This window comes from Toxotes jaculatrix, chromosome 22, assembly GCF_017976425.1.
Source record: "Toxotes jaculatrix isolate fToxJac2 chromosome 22, fToxJac2.pri, whole genome shotgun sequence".
Taxonomy (NCBI): domain Eukaryota; kingdom Metazoa; phylum Chordata; class Actinopteri; family Toxotidae; genus Toxotes; species Toxotes jaculatrix.
In genome coordinates, this window is record NC_054415.1 from 11,879,885 (window position 1) to 11,896,736 (window position 16,852).

The 16,852-nt window shown below is 40.9% G+C and overlaps 3 protein-coding genes across 3 annotated transcripts; 2 read left to right on the forward strand and 1 right to left on the reverse strand.

Annotated features, from left to right (window-relative positions):
• The first annotated feature begins 79 nt into the window (after positions 1-79).
• Positions 80-3,098, forward strand: srr (serine racemase). Its single transcript, XM_041030510.1, has 7 exons — positions 80-148; positions 457-634; positions 738-919; positions 1,218-1,348; positions 1,683-1,831; positions 1,935-2,024; positions 2,141-3,098. The coding sequence occupies exons 2-7, from the start codon at positions 457-459 to the stop codon at positions 2,380-2,382; spliced, it is 972 nt and encodes a 323-aa protein (XP_040886444.1). The 5' UTR covers positions 80-148; the 3' UTR covers positions 2,383-3,098.
• Positions 3,099-3,366: 268 nt separating this feature from the next.
• On the reverse strand, positions 3,367-4,804 carry tprkb (Tp53rk binding protein). The gene is made up of 4 exons (XM_041030509.1): positions 4,581-4,804; positions 4,304-4,426; positions 3,874-4,050; positions 3,367-3,485 (listed from the first exon to the last, which is right to left on the reverse strand). Exons 1-4 carry the CDS (start codon positions 4,719-4,721, stop codon positions 3,399-3,401), a joined length of 528 nt encoding a protein of 175 aa, XP_040886443.1. The 5' UTR covers positions 4,722-4,804; the 3' UTR covers positions 3,367-3,398.
• A 248-nt stretch (positions 4,805-5,052) lies between these two features.
• On the forward strand, positions 5,053-8,417 carry alg10 (ALG10 alpha-1,2-mannosyltransferase). The gene is made up of 3 exons (XM_041030684.1): positions 5,053-5,382; positions 5,814-6,011; positions 6,091-8,417. Exons 1-3 carry the CDS (start codon positions 5,218-5,220, stop codon positions 7,150-7,152), a joined length of 1,425 nt encoding a protein of 474 aa, XP_040886618.1. The 5' UTR covers positions 5,053-5,217; the 3' UTR covers positions 7,153-8,417.
• The last annotated feature ends 8,435 nt before the right edge of the window (positions 8,418-16,852 follow it).

The window sequence follows — 16,852 nt, forward strand, 5'->3', positions numbered from 1 at the left end:
TCATAACAACGTCCGTGTAGAAACACAACTGAAACCGGAACCACGGCCGTGATGGGAACCGCAAGTGTTGTAACACTGTAAACATCCCGGCGCTGTCAGAGTTTTTTTTTCTTTTAGAGTAAAAGAAAAATCCCGAAAAAAAATTAAGGTTAGTGGAAAACATACTAAACATATGCCTTTGGCTAAGTTAACGACTTCTGTATAAGAAAAAAAAGGCGTTGTAATTCAACATTCATTAGCGTTTCTTAACAAATCAGAGGGTTGGACTTTGAATGCGTGGGCGACTCACATGTCTATTATTAGAAAAGGCCAGCTAAATTCCATAAATTATTGCTAAATAATTATATATCTGAACTATTTACAATAATTTACAAGAGATTAATGAGGGTTATGGTAGTGTTCAGGGCATGGCTTAAAGGCAAATGTATCCCTGATATGTGTGTGTTTCTGACACAGATGGGTGAGGTGTCTGCAGATGCTGTCACCCTGGATCTGCTGAGAGAAGCCAGGGAGACGGTGAGGAGCAGCCCCCTGGGAGTCATCAACACTCCCATGATCCCCTGGTGCCAGACCACCCTGCCTCTCCACATCAACTGCAACATCCACATCAAACTGGAAAACATGCAGAGGACTGGTTGGAGGAAACCACTTTGATTCAATGATGTGAATCTCACGCCACAATGTCTTGCAGTTCTGAGCTGTTTTGGTGGACATGTCCACATGTTTTTGTTTGACAGGGTCCTTTAAGATCAGAGGAGTGGCCAATCAGTTTGCCAGAAGACCCAGCGGTGGTCATTTTGTCACCATGTCTGCAGGCAACTATGGGAAGTCGTTTGCGTACGCCTCAAAACACTATGGGTCAAGGGGCAAGGTGGTGATGCCTGAAACTGCCCCAGTGTCCAGATCCATTCTCATACAGGTCAGAGGTCATCTGCTGACTAACTGATAAACAGACACAAGCCTCAACCATCAAGATTAAACACAAAGAGTCTCAAATTAATTCTTCTTTTACATAAACCAAACGACAGATCACTAGTAGTAATAGGTCAGGGCCGGAACTCAGATATTGCATTTATACATGTGTCAGCATGTGCTAGATTTCACCCCTAAGCCTTCCAAAAATAGATTTGGCACCTTTAAAAGGAGCAGTTTATATTCCTAAAATCAGATTTTCTGTCGTATTCCTTCCTTCATGTATTTGTTTTTCTCGTCCTCAGAGTTTCGGAGTGGAGGTGGAGCGAGTTCCCACCTCCAGTCTGATGAATGTGGTGAACCGCTGCATTCAGGAGGACAACATGACATTCCTGCACTCATATGATGACTTGGATCTAATAGCAGGACATGCCAGGTACACTCGTCACACAAACTTTAATCTGCAAGAACACAATCATGATGTATTAGATAAAATAAATTCGGGGGTAAATATGGTTTTCTACCATGTTGTGACAGAGCAGGAAGGTGTGTTTGTGTCTGTTTTCTTTCAGATATTGCTCACAAAGTAAAAGTCGTGATATTTTAATATAAGCATTGATACACCATGTTGTTGTTTATCGTTACATAGGTGTATGATGAAGACTTAGAAAATAAGTTTAAAAAGCTAATTTCATTGTGATTAAAAAGTACCAGTGGTTAAAATGCACAATTAAGATATCATTTGTTTAAACCTGTGTCTGTGCGTCCAGTCTCGGGATGGAGGTGCTCGAGGTGAATTCTGAGCCTGATGTGGTGGTGGTGTGTTGTGGTGGAGGGGGGCTGCTGGCTGGCGTCGCTGCTGCCATCAAACTGTCAGGCTGCGCTAAGACCAGGATCTACGGGGTGGAACCGGAAGGGGGTAAAAAACTCACCTGCAGCCATTGAAAGAATCATGTTCAGCAGAATCAGCAGAGTCACTGACTTTGGATTTGTTGTGTTTTTGTGTGTGTGTTTTAACTCAGCCTGCACCATGTACAAAAGCTTCATTGAGAAGAAACCAGTGGGCATGGACGCTAAGAGCATCGCCTCAGGTCTTGCACCACCTTTTGCAGGTACCATGCTAAACATGTTATGGTCAAATTTATTAACTGAGACTTTGTTTTCATCATTAGAAATAACTGATTTTCTCTGGTCCACTCAGACACTAATGTTGTTCTTTGGATCCCAGGCCGGCTGCCCTATGAGCTGTGCCAGCGTTACGTGGAGGCAATCGTCTTGGTGAGCGATGAGGAGATCAAGGCGGCGGTGTCCACTCTTTACAGGTCTGGACTCGTGGTGGAGCCGTCGGGCTCTGCTGCCTTCGCTGCCATTGTTAACAACAAGATACCCGAGCTGGAGGGGAAGAACGTTGTGTGCATACTCAGCGGAGGGAACGTGGGAAAAGACGAGCTCGCTAACTTTCCCAACTGACAGACATCTGGGGTGTTACTGTATGCAATTAATTCTGACAAGTTTGTGCCAATGTATGGCTACTGGGCAGGAAAGAAAGGACTAACTGTATGATGTACTGAGTGTATGTTAATTATGATGAAATATTATTTGTTTATTAATTAACCATAATTTGAATCTTCAGAAAATGCATTTAAAGTGCCACAATCAATAAAACAATCAGCAATCAAGAAAAAATCAATACACATTTCATTTCAGTAGATGGTTTTCTCTAATGAATGGAAGTCTTTTTTAATAAACACCTCAATCTTATTAGTGTATGCAAAATACTCTGATATTTTACATTTTTGAATGTTAGAGTTCATTAAACTTCAGGGTGATTTAGTGGAATAAAGAAGCAGTGAGTACACTTCTATCAAAAGCTGCACCCAGATGTGTTAGACAGCCAGCACATTTAATATTCTTGTCTTCTTAGCCTGACGGGATTTGACTGAAATTTGGCTTGACTCTGATACTTTCATGTCAGTGCTGTGAATGTGGAAGTATTTTTTTTTATTAATCCTCTAGAGACCTTGCTGATATTTGGCCCAGAACACTTTGCATTCATTATTCATCACTGCTTGAGAGCGGCTTTACATCACTGACCCCTTCTGTAAAAAAAAAAAAAAAAAAAAAAATCTCAGTTCTCTTCAGTTTTCAGAAAGAAAAATAACTGTCACATGGAAGTTTTAAAGGAATGAGAAGCATGAAAAATAGTTGTAAGAACTCAGGATGATGCTAAATGATGTGTCATATCCTCCCTAACTAACTCCCAGACTTTGTCCTCATGTATCACTGTCTAACCATGAAATATAAAAAATAAAATAAAAAGTAATAAAGACAAGTTCTGTAGTTGATGCAGATTTAACTTTACACTGAGTACAAGAAAAATAAAGTTTTCAGGTTTGGCCTTTTACAGTGTGGTGGAATAACATTATTAAAAAAAAAACACATTAACAAATGTTCTATAAGAAAAGTTCTGGTTTTATTTCTTGTTGCTACATGACATCCTTGGTGGCCATTCTGCATACAGTTGCATCCAGTAGAGTTCCACACTTCTCCTCCTCTGGAGTGACTTTATACAGCTGCAAAAGAGAGAAAAAATTTAAGTTTTTTTTTTTTTAATGCATCAAAAATCCACTAACTTCAAAAGAGCAACAATGAGATCAACAAATACCATGGGGCTCAACAGCCTGAGGCCACAGACTTTTAAACCCCTTTGTACATGGGTGTCAGTTATTCAAATGAAAGTGAAATTCTGAATAACTTTTCACTTGCAAACCATATTTCAAATTTTCTATTAAATTGTTAATAATAACACACGGAGAGAGAAATAACAATATATATGTGTGTGTGATATACAGTATATTGATTAAATATATTTGACTAGCTGTCTAATCAAAAACACAGATGCATGTATTGGTCCATATGGTATGGAGTGAGTCACATGAATTAAAGCATCGACTGCGGAACCTTTTTGATCTTCGCAGAGTCTGACAGCGAGGAAAGATCTTCCACAGGAACCTGCCGTCCATCCACCTTTGCTGTGATGTCTGCCAGATGCTGCGACTCGTCTTTGTTGTGGACCAAGACCACCATTACAGAATCATCACCATCTGAGATCCCAAACCTTTTGAAGGCCTCTGAGATCTGTATTATGGAAAGCATACAAAATATACAATTGTGATTTTCAGTGTTTACATGTACATTTGTCCATGAATGGATTACTAAACAGGCCTGCTGGGCACAGACACCAGACCTGAACCTCTGTTTGAAGTGACTTAGTACTTCTTGACTACACAGACAACTATAAATTGATACAAAAAACAAAATGAGCTGAAAGAACCACATGATGCGACAAGATGACCCTTAAATAATCAAGTGTCTCGGTTGCATTGCTTACATTATTAGTAGGTGACAGGTTGAAGATAATCTCTGAGTATAAACTTCTAGTCTTCATCTTTCCAATTTTCTGTAAGTGAACAGCTTTATTGGCAGCTACCAGCACTTGGAAAGGACTCACCAGCTGCAAAAGAAAAAAGAAAACACGTAGGTTGAATGAAGTATTATGAGCAGACAGGGTCTTTTATGCAGAAAGAAAATGTTAGTTATTAAATATACATATAAACTAATAAGTGTTAAAATAAATCGTTGCGCAAGCTATTTAAGAAATACCTTACCATTGTAGGGTTGATCAAAGCCCCATTTATTTTACCCTCCACGGCACTTTGTCTCAACTCTGCAGCATTTTTGACCTCTTTGAAAAGCATTTGAGTCACGCTGTGGTCGGGGAAAAGCTCTAGCTCATGCGTTTGGTGCATGCTGAAAAAGCGTGTGATAAAATATCAGAAAATTAGAGTGAATGTACAGTTCCTACCGCGCCTCACGTGAGGTCTGTCACGGGGGGAACCATAACACGGTAACACCGCTCGACAGGAAGTTTCCTCTCGAGAAAAAAAATCCACAACAAGATAAAAACGACATTTTAAGGCATTTCCTTTTAAAACAAATCAAATTGTTAATTGTAGTAATTATTATTTGATAAACGTATCGTGCTCAACTACACAGCGCAACCTAGGAACTAATAGTTATGAAAGGATATTCGTGCCGAGCGTGTTTCCGAAGCGGACCGCCAGCTGTCAAAAATCAAAACTCTTCCGTTTAGGAATACAGGACAGACTTCAGCCAGTTTCCTTCTGAGCTGAGGCTGTACAGTGATTTAAACAGACAAAAAGCTTGTCGTTATGCGGTTTACACAACATTATAACAGCTAGCTTTGGACTGCTTTTACTTTTACACCGGGTTTCATCATCAGACATGGAGAAATTTGAAGGCTACATCTTCACTGCTCTCTGCAGCACCAACTTTTTGGTATCCTGCCTCCTGTTCTCCAGGATCACTCGGGAGCAAAGAGAACCTTACATGGACGAGATTTTCCATGTCCCACAAGCTCAGAAATACTGCCACGGAAAATTCAACGAGGTAAAGCGGCTCTCTGAAGCTAGTCCGTCATTGTTTAGCGGATTAAGGTTAGCTTACAGCGGAGCTTTTGTCATTTATCATGGCGAGGCAGCTTGTAGAGCTCTTAATCTCCGTGTCGGATATATAGAATGACATTAGTGGGGGTTATGTGTCTAAAAGTGTTTTGGTTTCCATGCAGGCTGGTTTAATCAGGCACAAGATTGTAGGGAAAGTGGAGCGTAAAGGATCATAATAGCGTTTTTCTTTGTATGTTTAAAGCTCTTTTCCAACTAATGCCGGAAACTGTACTTATCTAATAACCATATTTTCAATATATACTAGAGGTAGGGTAGGTAAGGAGAGCCCTACCCCATATAATTCGTTTGACAAACTTATCTTCATGTGTAAAATTGGTGTAGCGCCCCTTTAACACAGTCCTTATCCTTGTGTAGTGGGACCCAATGATCACCACTCTCCCGGGCCTTTACCTCATCTCTGTGGGAGTCATCAAGCCCGTGGTGTGGCTCGCCGACCTGACGGGTGAGGTGGTGTGTTCCACGGCCATGTTACGCTTCATCAACCTGCTCTTCAACTGCGGCAACCTTTACCTGCTCTATCTGCTCATCTGCAAGCTGCACCTCAGGGAGAAGGTAAGACCAGAGGACGGTTATCGTGCGTGAATGGTCTTGTTTGTCATTTTCCTGTTTTCTGATGTTTCTTCTCTTCCAGACACGGACAACCTCACGCCGGGTCCTGTCAGCGCTGTCTCTATCCACCTTCCCTGTGCTTTATTTCTTTAACTTCCTCTACTACACCGACGCCGGATCTACTTTCTTCATCCTCTTCACCTACCTCATGACGCTCTACGGCTGCCACAAGGCCTCGGCGGTCCTTGGCGTCTGCTCTGTGCTCTTCCGCCAGACCAACATCATCTGGGTGGCCTTCTGCGCAGGCACTCTGGTGGCCACCAAAATGGATGAAGCCTGGAAGGTGGAGCATACAAAAAAGAGGGATGAGAAGTTTCCTCCGTCCCAAGTTCCTCTGTCATTCAGCGGAGCTAAGAAAATAATGCTTTTCACACTGGAGTTCCTCACGTCACCTGGTCACGTGAAGGCGGTGCTGATGGTGGCTTGGCCTTATGCAGTGGTCGGCGTTGGTTTCCTGGGGTTCATGGTGCTGAATGATGGGATCGTGGTGGGTGACAGGACGAGTCACGAGGCCTGCCTCAACTTCCCTCAACTCTTCTACTTCTTCTCCTTCACCCTCTTCTTCTCCGTCCCCGTGTCGATTTGTTACCACCGCGTCCTCCGCTTCCTGCAGGTTCTCAAAAAGCAGCCTTTGTTCTTCCTCTTCATCACCGGTGTCTCCTTGCTCCTGGTGTGGAAGTTCACCTTCGTCCACAGGTACCTCCTGGCAGATAACCGCCATTTTCCCTTCTACGTGTGGAAAAAGCTTTTCCAGAGGCACGAGCTGGTGCGCTTCCTCCTCGTCCCAACATACGTGTTTGCTGGGTGGAATTTTTTGGACTCCTTCAAGTCGCGCTCGCTCTTCTGGAGTTTGGCTTTCCTGGCGTGCCTCATGGCTACCACGGTCCCCCAGAAGCTGCTGGAGTTCAGGTACTTTATTGTTCCCTACCTGATGTACCGCCTGCACATGCCTCTCCCCTCTCTTCCCAGACTCATTGTGGAGTTCCTCCTCTACACGGCGATCAACGCTGCCACAATTTACATCTTCATCACTAAGACTTTCCACTGGCCCGACAGCACAGCCACACAGAGGTTCATGTGGTGAACACAAGAGGCAAACTGGTGTCAAACACTAACGGACTCAGACAGTAATTGACATCAAAGGATTTTCCCAGTTTACAGAGAAGAGCAGCACATGTGACCTGTCAAAAATCAATGAAAAGCCTCTGGAAGATATAAAAGTCAGACAGAAACAGCTCATGTATTCATATCATTTCTGTACAGTGTGACCAACTGGTGTTTGGTATAGTGTATAGGGATTTCTACAGCTTATATTGAGAACCAATTTTGCTAGTTTTAACAGTGAAAATGAATGAAAAACCCTGTAACACTGAGTCAGATGTAAAGCTTTTTAGCGTTATGATGTGCTTTCATTGGCAAAGGCTACAAAACTTCCTGAAGTGCTGCCAAGTCACTGTGAATCAGATCACAGTTACATGAAAATATTCCAAAAATATTCATTTTGTAATAACAAGTAAAGTTTTTTTTTTTGGCTCAGACATTACAGTGTTGGTATCAGTATTGTAAAGTCATTGGTGCTGGTTTGAATTTACTGTGTATAAAAGTTGTTTCTACTGTACCTGAACACTTTGTGGTTGAAATGTTGATCCTTTTCCAGGGTGGAAAATATGATAAATCGTGACTTTTTGGCTGGGTGTGGTTTTCTTATGGCAAACTGTTTTGTACGGTAAATGTAAATACTGCACTGCAGCTCTGTGAATCAGTCTTTAAAGAAATAACCGTTGACATCAAATATGTAAATATGATCCAAGAGACCAAAAATGACACAGCCATATAAATATTGTTATTATTATTATAAAACTTCCAATTTTTTTGTAATAAGTGAGATTTTTGCTTTTTGCCAGTGAAGAACACACGTGACTCACAGACAACTTTATAATTATGGGACTAAATTGAACATAAACATGTATTTTCCAGTTTAATTTTTTTTAATACTTTGTGGTTTAATTATATAATAGATGGCGACATGTTTCCTTCTGTACGTTTCCCCTTTCTGTCCGATTAATTAATTTAAGTCAATCTTAATCACAAAGGGATGTTATTACAGCTTCGGTTTGCTTCGGTTGAACTGAGGTGAGGAAATTCAGTCAAATCTTAATGTGACATTCTGTAATTTATTCCGTGTAATTCATCATTTCAGTTTTTTTTTCATCAGTGTTTTTTCGCTTGTGTCAGAGTCTTGTTGCTGTGTCTTCTGCTTATGTTCCACACTTCCTGTCCATCCAGCTGTTCACTGCTGCCCCGCTGATACAGTCTTAGGTATATGTTTGAATAAAATGATTCATTCAACATCAGGTTTTAAGTTTATTTATATACCATGCATATATACAGCATGCGCCACAAAACTCTTATTACACAGACAACAAACATAACGTTTGAGACTTACACATCAGACACTCCACACTAGGTGGAGCTATAAGGCTGAGCTTAATATCCCCATGAAGAGAACATGTAACGTGAAGATTAAAAATCAAACTGCTTATAAACTCAACCCTTCACAGCTGTTCAAGTTTCACTATAACTACACTATAACTTTGTGTCTTGTAAACTCAAGCAGAAAAATTTTGTGACAAATGTGGAACCGGCCTGGAAGGCGGTTTTGTTTTCATACTGTTCAAATTATCAGGCACTTTCGATCCTGACGATCACCAGTGCTTTCAAACAAAATGAAATTACAGCTAAACGCAGACACACAAAGAGAAGACCCAGATTTGATCATCAGAATCTGACATTCTGCAGCTAGTAATGATAATGATAAAAACCTATCGATTTTACTTTGTTGCTCATATAATTTAGAGTAGTCTTCATTACTTTGGAAGTGAAAGCTCAATTTGCAGAAAAAAAAGACAAGTGATACGATGATTGCTCTCCATCTAACCCATATCATTACCTGATTCTAATTACATCAAGCAGTGTGGGACCAGCTCACAGGAGAGACTTTAATAAAATCAAACTGGGATGATTATACAAATGCTGATTACACTATTCACACTCTGAGCCTCTGTGAAGGAGATACAGTATGCGCTGTTTGCAGGAAAGTGTTCAGGGTGAAAACTGCTTGGAAAATACAGTATGTTTTGTTTTTTTTTTTCTCTGTATTCTGGCTTTGGATAAACCTCTCTGACTCTCTGTTTCCCTTTTCATTGTATCATTGATTTTTTTTATTTTAGGGGATGATGAAATTGCAGATTAGTTTTTCTCACCACTGTGATCTGGCATTTTGAAAATGACAGCCCAGGAGGGCGATGCTGCCATCATTCGTAGATTTGTCTTAGTTCATGATGCAGTTGTAGTTTGTCCTTGTGCAATGATGAATATCTGATTAATCAGTAAGTGGATTTACAGTAAAGAGTACAGTAAAGCACCTTACTTTAACTTGTGTAAGCATCTGAGACTCTGAGCAATTAATTACAAGAGGAGCTTCAAGAAATAGCCACTTGTTTCCCAGAGCCAGAAGTGAGGACAAGACAGCACAGTTTGCCTTTGTTTGGACTTGCCAGTAAAAGACTCTTTGCCTGCCGTCACCTACTCTGTTGGGTTTTTGAGTATTGTGCTTTCTCTCAAATCGGGATATTTCTAGTCTTATGACTTCTATTGTTACAGTACTTGGATGAAATATCACTTTGTGTGGACATTGTGAGACTTGTTCGTTTCCAACCAATCGATTATCTGCAAACTTGTAATGAACATCAATGTGGACGACTTTGATTAAAATCCCTGCAGCTGTGTACCGTGCAGAAGCCATCATTTATAATGCAAACAGGCGTATGGTGTGAATTACTCCTGAAGCCCTCTGCTCACTGTGCACAGCGCAGTTCACTTTCGCAGTGTTTTGAACTGACTGATCTCCCACTTACCTGGTTAATTAAACTACTTGGCAGCCTGACAGGATCACACAAGTGTAAAAAATGATAAATATTGGAAGAGATACAAGGCCTCAGAAAATCTTCTCTGTATTTTCAGCCAGTAGTTCACCAGCAAAGTGTCAGAATCAAACCGGCTTCTTCATAGATGTCACCATTATTATATGAACCAGGCCATCTGTCTGAACTGGACAAAATTAACTGGATATTTTTTTTATATTTTTTTGCATATTCACATGGGTTCAACAAAACAGACTGAGAAAACAGAACGAGACGTATGTAAAAGATCATCCAATACCTCAAACTGTGTGTGCTGCAGTTCTGCAGAACAAATCTATATACTGCTGAAACGTGTTCTGCAGTTTCTCTCAGTTTATTAGAGCTGCTGGCGAGAGAAGCAGTACACTGCCTCTGTCAGACGGTATTTCAAAAGTCAAGGCGCATGCCATTCCTGATAATTATTATCACCCCTACAGTGGGTGGTTACAACAGAGACCTTTTCATTTTCCACTCTGCCTCCTCTGCTGGGTGTTGGGGGGGCGGGGGGTGTCCTGCGAGACAGAGCTCGGAATAAATGTTTGGCTTTTGTAAGAAGTCCTGATCATCTCAGGGTTTTCTTTACAGTATTGTTTCTCTGGTGAGCGCAGCCTTTTGAAGTTTAACAAAGCTCTTTAAATCCAGCATCAGCTGATCATGATTGACGCGCTCACTGTAAATAATCCCCTTCTACAAACAAGCAAAGCGTTGTGTCACGCAGAGAAATGAACTCATACTAAATAAATCTGCCTATGGAGTGAACGAAAAATGATTTGATAGGACTTCCTGCAGAAAAACGAGGCAGTTATGAAGCAGCGTCTGAGGTACAACAGCCATGTAATCCACTTTCAGACTTATATCTTGTCACCTCTGGATGAAAAATAGATTTAATGTCTTATTAATAAAATTAACTAGATTAATAAGCTAATGACAACTGTGCTTGACAAGGATGTTTTTCTCAATACGGAAACAAAATCTAATCATCTTAAATGCACTGAATGTTATTTGCACATGATATTATTCAACATTACGTTAACAGTTAGTCAGCAGTGATGTCATCGCTCCTCCGACACTCTCGACCGTGTCTCTGCACATCAGTCATCTTCCTACACACACGTCCACATGTCAGCGCACATACATGTATTCACATCCACATGTAAGCCACACACCTCACTGTGGAGAACACAAACACTGCAAAGAAGGTTCTGCATATTTATCAGGAATACACCCAGTGAGAGTTTTCCCAGTGACATATTACCTTCCCCTTCTCTCTCTCTCTCACACACACACACACACACACACACACACACACACACAGAAGAACTTGCAAGGCACTGAGGTTCCTAGCACCCTGTGCATCTGCCTCCTGTCTCACTGCATAATGCATTGCAAGCCGAGGTGGAAACACACTCTCACACACTCACACACATGCTTACACACAGTTAGAGCCAGACAAAATCGCTTAGCTGTGATGCATAATATATCAAGCCAGGTTAGGGAGAACAAGTGGCCTCATACTGTATGTACTGCTAATTGAGACAAAGGCAAGGTTCCTGCTGCGTGTGTGCAACTGTGTGTGTGTGTCTGTCTGTTTGTGTGTGTCCACTGATTAAACGCAGCAAGCACAATAAAAACTATTTGTCACCGGAGTGGCCATGCTGGTGTTTTATCTCACTTAGCCCTGTTGGTGTTGTTGTTTGTGGACTTTAATGAAGAAGCACGGTCGGTGTTGTGGCTTGTTCTTTGTGTTTTAATTGATTTCGAATGAGCAAATAGAGCAGAGCCAAAGTATATTTTTTTATTCATTACACAACTCTCCCTGTCTCTCTTAGGTACCTCATTTCTGTTTCACCTCCACGATCTTGTGAGCGGCCGCGACCAACGACGCACTGAGCTTCGTTTCCTCTGATCACAGCTCAGTTGTCTCATTCTGTGGCTGTGATTCGTGTTTTGTGAGTAGATTGTTTTTTTTCTTGAGATCGTGGCTTAATTAGGCAACTGCAACTGCAGATTGTGCTTGTATCACACCTTCAAAGCAAACTCAGAGCACGGACACGAAGAGACAGATGGGGACGCAGAGGACACCGTATGTTACCTTGACACTCAACTTGTTTACGAGGAGTTTCCAGGGGTGTTGTGGGTGTAGTAGTAATTTTTCAGTGTCTTCCTTGGAGCATATAATCTGATGCAGGACATCATAAAAGAGGAGAGAGGACAAGGCAGTTTAACGTCCTTTTTACAAGTCATGGAAATGCATTTGAACATCTAAAGGGGCACGAAGCTTCTAAATCTGACAGGATGACCCTGATGATGTCATTGGGGTCAGCTCAGCTCAGATTTTGTTATGTATGTAATGTATGGGGTCATGAAAAGGTTTAATCAAAAACATTATTGGGATGCATTATGGGAAATGTAGGATCCCGTTATGATCCATACTGGGGACTAAAAGTCAAGATATCTGAAGGCCTGCTGCTTCATGTTTGACCCTGAAGATTAAAGGTAGATTTCAATAATGCATGCAACAAAAAGAATAAATAATAAACAATAAATTAGGGTTATTAGTGGGCCTTTGCTTACACCTCATTTAGACATTACATATGCTGTAAGAACAATATTTCATAACACAAATGCTCCTTAAAACTCACAGAAACTCAGTAAGGATACATTAACCTGAACATACAAGCTTCATGCCATCTCTTAGTCTTTTAAAAAAACAAAAAAACAATTACAGCATGTGAAGAAAATGTTCTATTTATATAAGAATGGTGGGAGTTCAGTGGGCGGAGTGGCCAAAGCATATGTTTTGTTTTATGAACAGGACACAGTAATTATACAACCTGCCCACATTCATATCACACTTTCCAACATGCAGCCTGTAGAAGCAGAAGTTTGATAGCATTGTGAGGGATGTGTGCGAGAGGATTTGAAGGATTTGAGAGGAGTCCTGATGCCACCTTCAGGTCCAGAACATGCAACTCTGCACTCAGTGTTGCACCAAGCACCTGAGTTTCTTTCTTTTTTCTTTTTCTTTTTTCTTTGAAATTTCTGGGGGAATATTCAAATGAGATCCAACTTTAGCTCTGTCTCCGTGGCAGGTTGCTAAGCTACAGACTGTGTCAGGAAGTGACAAGCGAACATAATTACGACCCTGTTGACAGACACCGACCACAGTGTTCATTAGACTTACTCAAGCATTAAGACATCAAGTCTTTTTAAAGGAGAAAAACCTCACACAACCTTTTGTATCAACTAATTACCACATAATCATTTGGTGAATAAGTATTTAAACAATTAAGGAGCAAAGGAATCATTTCTCGTCTCCTTACAGTATGGATGCTATGATGTAACTGCTCACTGTTGTGCTTCTTTGTCCTTATTTTCTTACATTTTCTGTATTATGGGGGTTTTTTTTGGCGTCACAACATGGAAACCCCTATTAGATTTAATACTACATCTAACAGATGCACAAATCAATAAAGTAAATCACTAATTAATTTTGTCCTCTGTGCTTGTCATTTTCTCAGGTGCATCTTGCTCTGAATTCAAGGCCTTGATGTTTTGCTCTCTCGCTGGTAATGAGCAGTGTTACCCCTCTGTGCTGTGTGTGTGTGTGTGTGTGTGTGTGTGTGTGTGTGTGTGTGTGTGTTTGTGCATGTAACATGTTTTTTTGTACACAGTATTAAGACATGCTTGCTCTCTCTCTCTCTTTCTCTCTCTGCTGGTGTTGCATTAGATGTTGATTGACAGTGATATTAGCACCTTTCCTTCACTGCCTCTCTTTGCCCCTCAATCAATCCATCCATCTCCTCCCTTCGCCTCAAGGGACGCTGGGAAAATAAATCTATTTATAGCGAGCTGAGGCGTGCATGAGGCTCTCCCATTCGTGCAGGAAAAAAAAACACACAGTTTGCTAAATGGTTCATCTGACTTTCACCTGTATTTTAAATTTCACAAAAAATAAATTTATAAATAAAATTGTTATTTTAAAGCTATAACACACAGTGCTTTGATAAGATAAGGATGGATTACACTTCATACAACACCTACACATTATTCGCTTAAACTGGCTCTTCAGCAGTCTGTGCTCCACCTTGAATTGCACTGTTTGACGTAAATGTGGACCAGCAGAGGGTTCATTCCAGCTGTTAAAGGTCAAACCTGTGCTCAAAAGAAACTCAGTATAACAAAAAAAAGCAGTTCACATCTGTGTTGTTAACTTCTGTTCTTTTTCTCATTTTCAATGTTATGTTATAGATAAAGTTAAAATTATGGCCTTAAAACCAGGTTCAAGAGGAGTTTAATCTGCTTCCACTGGTCATGAAGCCGCTCACACGTTTCTCACTGTGACTGGAAGCATCTTTTTTATTTTTTACACTGGTGTATTCTGGACTGTGAGCTCTGTCAAACCCAGCTGAGCATAGACCAGGACTGTGGTCTCTGAACAGATCCAGTACAGACACAGAGAACTCATAAAGCTGTGGCACAACATGTAAATAAGCACTTATTTGATCTTGTAAAAAAGGAAGACAACACCTCAAGGAAGGACAGAGAGGGGAAATCTCAATAAAAGACAAACAAACCAGGGACTTGGTGACTGCCACCTCCTTAAGTAGAGCAGCATGAGCTCAGCCCAGGTGAGGTTCATTTCCCTGACGATCTCGTTTCACCTTCTGCCTCCAGCCTGGCTCCTGCAAGGAAAGATTTTGGAGGAAAGCACCTTCCACAGTCACATCCTGCATGAAATATTAAATACAAAGTAACACATCATGTTCTGTCCTTACCCATTTTTACTACATAAAAAAAATAAAACTACATAAAAAAAATAAAAATAAAAAAACCCAGTGAGGATTCAATATTGTATTTTCTTCTACATGATCAGTTCGATAGCTTGATGATTGATGACCGTTTACATCAAGACAAAGACAAAACTCCTTTGGACACAGTGAAACACTGACTCTCTCCATCATCCTCCCTGTCTCACAGAACTGATCCCTGTCAATCAATCAATCAATTAATAAATAAATAACAACAGCAATTTTTCTAAAATGGAATCCTTCCTTCCTTCATTGCCGTGTACGAAACACGGATGTACAAATTTCCTTTATGGCTCTAATTTCACTTCATTTCAGGCAGCAGAGCCACAATTTCAGGCTCGATTTTCAGCAGGTCAAATGCAAAGCCCACTAAGTGAATTTGTTTTGCAAATGTATGCAAATATGGACACGTAATAAGGAAAAGTCATCAGCCAATTTTGTCTGCTCTCTATATTTATGAGTGCATTTATTGGGGGGGTGGGCCAACACCTGACATCTATCTAATATACACAGGATGGTTGATGGTGATTGATTGGACAGCAGGACACCGCGTGCATACGTGATCACGTCTGTCCGTGTCACCATCAGCCAGCTTTATTATAAACATAATGTGGATATGTTTACTGTGGATGTCCTGCTTTAATTCACACATGACAAGTCATCTATTCTGAAATGTCAGTGATGTGTTCAAGTCCGTGCTGACAAGCTGGAAAATTCCACTGTATTATACCCTAATAGTAAATATCTGCCATCTCTGGTGTTGGTTGGACTTCAGGATTTGTTTTAACAGGAGGAATTTATTGTTTTGGGAGCATCAATCAATCAATCAATCAATCAACAGCAATACTGACCACAGTGTACAATGATGGAGAGATTCCCCAGATTTCAGAGTAAAAGGTCAAATTTGATAGTTTTATGTTTTGTTTTGGTTTGTTTTTTTTTTTTTGGCTTGACAAGTGATCAGCACTAATCTGCAGTAAGAAACCAAGAGCCTGACATTAATTTGTTAATTCATAGTAACAACATATCATCTGTTGGTTCTGTTGGTCTGATTGTAACTTCAGCAAGCAAATAATTGGCAGTAAACCCACATGTTGTTGACGCTCCATCGTCCTCAGTACAACACACTGTTTAATAAAGTGACAGACCCGAACAGCTAGTCCACATACAGTATGTGACACATTGTCACGTGTTCCTTATCAGGCCAGAGACACATGCAAAGTGAGTGGGAGGTTGAGGGAATAACGCTAATTGAGACTTTCATACATGAAGGCAGGCGGAGACTAATGAAGTTACCATGTAAACAGCAGCTTGTACGGACGCACATGATGGTGATTAGTGAGCTGGAAGCAGAGTGAAAGAAGTTTGCCCGGAAAGTTTGTCACCAGAGAGTCTGAGTTAAATGGCTGGTGAAGGTGAGGTGGGAAGTAAGCGTGTCCCGTGGCAACGAGCTGGTGAAGTTTCAGAAGTAGTTGGAGTGTTCATGAGACCTTAAAAATAGCAAATAGCAACATAAACAGCAACACGAACACAGCAGTACGTCGCTCATTCCCTCCACCCCTGCACCAACCAACCCCAAACTAACCACAGACCTTTTGTTTCCAACCTTTTTGGCCTTAAATCACAGCTGTGTCTCCTTGCAACCCCTCTACACAGGTTGCACCTGCCTACGGGCTGTGACCACTTCAACCTGCAGAGGGGAAGTTATCCAGTAATTCACAACAAAAATACAAAAATCAGCCAATTTGTTTGTTCTTTTTCTGCTCTCCTGGTCTCTCAGCCTCCTCAGTCTTTTTGCAACACCTGGTGAAGTCCCAACCTTCAGGCTGGAGACTGAAAGTTCATGAGCTATAGCAAGAAACTGAATAAGTGTATCTTCCCACATGTTTATTCATTGTTTTTCCAGCTATTTTTTTTTTGACATTATCTGTAACTTATGACTGTTATTAACCCATCTCCACAGGCAGTGGGAAGACAATCACTCCTCCAGCACAACTCTGTAACCCCTCTG